Consider the following 6,471-nt stretch of genomic DNA (forward strand, 5'->3'; position numbering starts at 1 on the left):
ACCTAAACACAGTGTGACCGTCCACCGTGCCTTTGGAATTTGGACCTACTTGAAGGTCTTTGATTAGTACAGGAATGGTATCTGCCAAGGTTTTTTCCTCATGTAACTTATTCTGAAGAAACAGATCTCCCACTGTAGACGGCAAACTCCAGGGGGCCTGGGCAAGGACAGCCTCACCATTTTATCCCCAGGACCACGCACAGTCGGCTCTCATAGGTGCAGTATGAATGAATGCATCAGTGAGAAAACAGCTTTGGGGAATGAGTTCTTCCTAATGTTTCCATTCCATAGACAGCAGCAGGGAGGGGAGAGTTCCATTATTTTTTTAAAAGGTTTTTATTTATTTATTTGACAGAGAGAGACACAATAGAGAGGGTACGCAAGCAGGGGGACTGGGAGAGGAAGAAGCAGACTTCCCACCGAGCAGGGAGCCCAGTGCCGGGCTGGATCCCAGGACCGTGGGATCATGACCCGAGCCAGGAAGGCAGACACTCAATGACTGAGCCACCCAGGCGCCCCGCGTGTCATGTTTTGAATAATTTACTAAACTAAATCAAGATAATAGGTTTAAGGGGGAAACCACTCACCCTAATATGCCCTAGTCCTTGTTCTTTGGGAAAAAATAGAAAGATTCTGCTTACTTTGGGCCTCCTCTACAACAATCCAACCCCCCACAATCCTACTGTGTTTTGATATTTTGTAAAGAGAAGTAGCTAAGAAACAGTGGCATGCACCCTGAGCAGATTTCTTTCACAAATCCATTCACCCAAATTCCTTTTTCTGCCTCTCAATTCACCTCTGATGCTCACCTCTGACCCTAACACGGCCTCTCGCCTTCTGTTGTTGTAGGTCTGGGGTTTCCAGGAAAGAATTTAGCCTCTTTGTTTCTCTTTAAAAAGCACTAGACATTTTATAAACCCCTTCTGAGCGTCTGCAAGAGGGGGACAGAAAAACACAGCAGCCATGTCCTCTCAGGGATGCTGGGAGCCCCACCTGGTCCTCCAGACTGTGTAGTGCCTGGGAAAACCAGGTCAAGTTGAAAATGGTGTTCAGGTGATGCTGAACTTGAGTTGTCAATGCGGAAAGAATGAATGAGAGTTTAGTCCCCCTGGTCTCATGCAGGTTAGCCCAAAAAATGGACTTAGCTTATGGAAGCCTGGGCGGGCCTGCCTCTCACCCTGGCATTTGGTACTACGTCCACCAGCGGTTTTGCGGTGCTCTCTCCACACCGCCACCTGCTGAGTCTGGAGGCCCCCTCCTCGCCTACCTCCATTTGGCTTCATCCAAATGGGGAGGTAAACTAGATGCCTAGGTCACAGAGGACCCACCAAGGCAGCGTTGTTTTGTTAAAAGATACAAACTATTTACGCTCCTAAGAGTAAGCTACACTGTATCACATACATAGTTTCAGATTTACTGAAAAGACATGGGGTGAAAGGTGAACGCCATCCGCCCTTAACCATAAAAGATGGGGTTGAAGACAGACTTAAGTTCTCATCACAGAAGGCTTTGCTAGCTTTTTCCTTCAGGATATTTGTACATCTTCCCAACGGGAATGGTAAGACAGCAAAAGTAAATTCTGCATGAGTAATTTTTATTTATTTTTTAAGATTTTATTCATTTATTTGAGAGAGAGAGCATGAGCAGGGGGGAGGGGCAGAGGCAGAGGGAGAACCAGGCTCTCCCCTGAGCAGGGAACCTGCCTCCAGGCTTGATCCCAGAAATGGAGAAACCTAGCTGGGGTCCAGATTATATTTATAATCAGGGCAGAGTGGCCAGTGCTGAAAAGGCTATGTCATTGGATAGTTGAGGGGAATCAAGAAATTCTAATAGAAGGCAACTTAAGAAACTACATTAAAAGAAATGGCAAATACTAATGCTCATTTAATATAGATCAAGTGTATCTTAATTCATACTAGCCCAGGTCCTGTGGGTATTTAGTACAGGCAAAAGATGTCTCTTCTGAGAGAATTCTGGAAAACGACGGTCCATTTAAAAATAGCTCATTATTGTAAATAAAGGAACTCACTTCAGGCTTTATGTCGCAGCAATCAGGCATGACTATTAAAAGGAACACAAATGTCTGGAAAAAAGATTCCAGTGGGTCAATTCTTGGAAAGAAAGCTTAATCAGTATGAAAATGGGGACAATGTTCCAGGATTATGTGCTACTAAAAGCAAAGAATATGGTAATTAAATTAAAAGGGAAGATATATAAGCCAGTATGGGATTAATTTCCAGTGGAGATACTATTCAAATGGTGTAGGGGGACAACTCAATTCAATTCTGGGATTTCGGTTTTGTGGATTTGTTTCTTTCTCATGCCCTTGGGTGATTTATAACCTTTTTGAATGAGAGTCTTGTCAGCTAACAAATTTTCCTTTGGTTCCTGAAGATGAGTGCTTGTCTCCCTCTTTAATTAACCTGGTCATCAATTACCGTGGAATAAGGAAGATGATGTGGATTCTGTCAGGTAAAGAACTGACCAGCCAGTTTTAGGCCCTGAGCTATCAAACCTGGTTCTTAGAATCCACGTTTTCAAGTCTGGCTCTTTGTTTAGAGAAAGAGAACAAAATCAATAGGGTGGCTTGAAGGAGACATTTCCCCCCACCTGCCCTGAAGGTGCTGAGCAATCCATTAGGGAGGATCCTGTTGAGAAATTTGTGAACAATTGAAAGGGTTTATCTGATGGCTGGCTAGTTGTGAAATTTAGCATCAAGTGTTTGATTCTTCAAGTGAGGGGGTTAATTTGGGAGCTGGGAGATTCCTTGGGTGAAAAGGAAGAATGTATTCCCGTATCCTGCCAGCAAACAAGAATCAACAACCCCATCTACCTGTAAGTGAGAGGGAGAGTCCTCCACTCAACAAAGTTAACATTCTTCTGTTTCTTCCTTTTTCTTCCTTATAATTTTGATATACTTATTTGGCTGACTGTGTGTGTGTGTGTGTGTGTGTGTGTGTGTGTGTGTAAAGCCTGAAGACTTGGGCATTTGCTAAATACATGCCTTTAATTTTTATCTGTTATACCTCCATCATAAAAAACATGTCTCATCTTTCCGATCCCAATACAAAGCAGATGCACACAAATGTTTGTTGACTCTGGTCCTTCTTCTAATAACAGTGATGGGAAATCCGGGAGAAGAATGTGTTGTTTTCTCAGAGACGGCTCTGTAAATCTCAGACGATAGATAAAGTGCCAGCTAATTACCCCCTGGGTCTCAGGCTTTCACTGGTGCCTTCTTAAATACACAAAACTCAAGTGAAGGCATGACACCATTAGCACTACATAATTCAAGCAAACAATAAATGTGTTTACTGTGCCTGGCTACTGACCACCTGCCTTTCCGTTCCACAAGGCAGGTATCTATATATAGGATCTCCTTGTTTGCATTCCTGCAGAGAGTGAGCCTTTCTCTCCTTTAGGCCTCACCATCTGTGAAAGCGCAAGAAGCTTGGGCCCCCGACAGCATGTGTCTTCTCTTACTTCAGCTGCTGGTGCTCCTGCCTCTAGGGAGGGCTGCACAGCGAGATGGCCGCCCAAGTCCTAGTTCTGGCTCCCCTGTGCTCTCAGAACGGGATCACAGAGAGCTCCCCCTTGACAACCACGAGGATGCCGAGGAGAAGCCAGACCTTTTTGTCGCGGTGCCCCACCTCGTAGGGGTAGGAGAAGGCCAGAGGCAGAGAGGGAAGATGCTATCCAAGTTCGGCAGGTTCTGGAAGAAGCCCGAGAGAGACCTGCATCCACCCCAGGACTTGGTCCCTGAGCGCATCCCACCTGGGACCCACAGCGTCACCCAGCCCAGAGATGGGACGCAGATGGAGAGATCTCCTCTTCGGGAAGAGGCCAGGAAATTCTGGCACCACTTCATGTTCAGAATGAGCCCAGCCTCTCAGGGGATCATCCTGCCCATCAAAAGCCATGAAGTACATCAGGAGACCTGTAGGACAGTGCCCTTCGGCCAGGTATCTGCTCTGGGTGGGGGAGGGGATCAGAGTTGGCAAGAAAGGGGAGGACAGCTGGGGCAGGTGGAGAGTTGGGGAGGAGGCTGCTGGGAGCCTGATTCTTACCTAATTTCCTGATTGGATCCTTGGGTATTCGTCATAACATGTGGCAAACTATCGTTACATTCTCCAAATTTCCTTCTAACTCTCCATTGTCTCTTGGTATTCCGGAAATGCTGTGAGAATGGTATGACGCTACTCTTCAGATGAATAATCATTCCTACTGATGGCACAGTCATTTGTCTTAGGGGGGTTAACTTGTTTATATGCTGGAGGTGTTCTATCTGGAAAGATAATTAAGACTCTCCCCTCAGTTTGGAGAAGTGGGAGCTTGGGAGTGCCAACCAGAACTTCTCTCTAGCTATACCTCTATGTTCTATTGGGATGTGGACGAGCAGGTTGACTCTACCTGTAGATAAGGTGGGAAACACTGGACTCCTAGCCAAACACTCACGTACACAAGTATCTCAGTCTTAATCCCCTGTATTTCCCACCCAACTATTTCCTAGGCTGTCAGATGGAAGTCGTGACATTGTTTCTATGGTTATGGTGGCAAAAATGATTTAATTTAACTTATTTTCTCATAAGCTCTCAAGAAATAATATCAATGATGTGATATTGAATGTGAGATCACATTTTCTCCCCTCAGAAACACCTCCTACTTCCTGTCGCATTGCCTAACTTATGGTTATTGTGATCGATTCTGCACTATTAAGACAAAGGGGCATTTTCTAGTAGCCGCTTCCTCCAGTCAGTCCTGGCAAGCCCTGCGCTCCAAATGTTAAATTAAATTGAGACACTGCATCAGGTCCTTAAACACGAAGATACTGAACCCAAAGCAATGCAGGGGAGAGTAAAATTTTACAGTCCAATAATGCTACTCAATTAAACAGGCAGAATTATAAGGTAATTGACTGTGTAAGGCAGTTAAGTATTCTGCCTGAAAAGGCAAGGATATGTAGCAATAAGTCCATTATCAAATAATAATGACTGCTTTGTTGGCCATGTGCAATTAGAAAATTGCTCCCAAGAAATCATGCAATTGAATTTCCTTTGAAACTCTTATTTTTAACTCTATTGCTAATTAAATTAAAATTGAGGTGTTTGACTCATATGTCTTGAAGGGCACATAAAGCTAGGTGAAAGGGGATGGAAGGGGCAGAGGTGATGTAATGTATGGTGAATGCTTTGTCCCATGCAACTTCTTAAATTTAAACGTACTATATAGGCCCTGCAAAATAGAATAGAATTCATCTTGATGTTCTGATCTACTCTATGAGCAGTTGAACAAACACGGATGGAGAATCTATTATGCGTAATGCACTGTGGGGCATAGAAAGATAAGGCACATTATTCGTGTAGGAAGTAAGCCATTAGAATTTTTCAACTGGTAACATTTAATTTGACAAAATTTCTTCAAGTTCGGATGTAAGATGTAAAGCATTTTCTCATTAATTTAGGGATTTCCTAAAGGCTCATTTAGTAATTTGTCCAATAAAAGAAATTTTAGTTGAGGTGGCTTTATGCCCTAGGAGATTAACCATGGCTCAGATATTGTAATATATGCCAAACTGGAATTTTTTTGACATTTTAGTTTGAATTATCTTCAGACTTCGAGTCTTTTGCTTCTGCATCACGTGTGTTAATGAAATGACTCAAGATGACTGAATGGAGATGTGTTTGCCTTGTAGACAATCACCCATGAAGACTGTGAGAAAGTTGTTGTACAGAACAACCTTTGCTTTGGAAAATGTGGGTCCATTCATTTACCTGGAGCTCCACAACACTCCCACATGTTCTGCTCCCACTGCTCGCCTGCCAAGTTCACCACAATGCACTTGCAGCTGAACTGCACCAGCCTTGTCCCTGTGGTCAAGGTGGTGATGCTGGTGGAGGAGTGCCAGTGCAAGATGAAGACTGAACATGAGCATGGACACCTCCTCCAGGCAGGCTCCCGGGCAGAATTTCATGCCCAGGATCCCTTCATCCCAGGATTTTCTACTTAAAAAGAGACCCCACTATTATCTTTGAAAAGCAAAACTGTAGTAGCAAAGGTGCTGGATTATTCAGCTTGGAAGTGTAAGCGAGTGCACACTATTTTAAGAGAAAGGTGGTTCAAAAGTAGTGAGATAGAACAATTTAGAGGCAATGGTGTTCATCTAGTTGTGGGTCTATGTTTGGGTTCTATTCTTGGCTCTGCCCCTCTGGCAGGAGGATGTTAAGGAGTTGTGGAAGCTTTCTCCATCTTGAGGGCTTCATCTCTATGTAAGGGACTTGAATCGGATGATTGCTTAAGTCCTTTCCGCTACAATATTCCATGACCTAGGGTCTCCACATTCTGTTAAAAGTCCTCCATCTGAACTTGGAAAAGAAAGAAAGTGGGCCCTAAAAATTGGCTTCTTTAGTCAAAGTACCACCAAAAATCCATTTCTAGTATTTGTAGGGCAGATTCTTTGCATTTCAGGCTGTG

At 43.9% G+C, this 6,471-nt stretch overlaps 1 protein-coding gene across 1 annotated transcript; it reads left to right on the forward strand.

Annotated features, from left to right (window-relative positions):
* Nucleotides 1-3,436: 3,436 nt before the first annotated feature.
* Nucleotides 3,437-6,007, forward strand: CER1 (cerberus 1, DAN family BMP antagonist). Its single transcript, XM_059143290.1, has 2 exons — nt 3,437-3,962; nt 5,693-6,007. Exons 1-2 carry the CDS (start codon nt 3,468-3,470, stop codon nt 6,005-6,007), a joined length of 810 nt encoding a protein of 269 aa, XP_058999273.1. The 5' UTR covers nt 3,437-3,467.
* Nucleotides 6,008-6,471: the final 464 nt, after the last annotated feature.

The sequence above is a fragment of the Mustela lutreola genome, chromosome 12, assembly GCF_030435805.1.
Source record: "Mustela lutreola isolate mMusLut2 chromosome 12, mMusLut2.pri, whole genome shotgun sequence".
NCBI lineage: Eukaryota > Metazoa > Chordata > Mammalia > Carnivora > Mustelidae > Mustela > Mustela lutreola.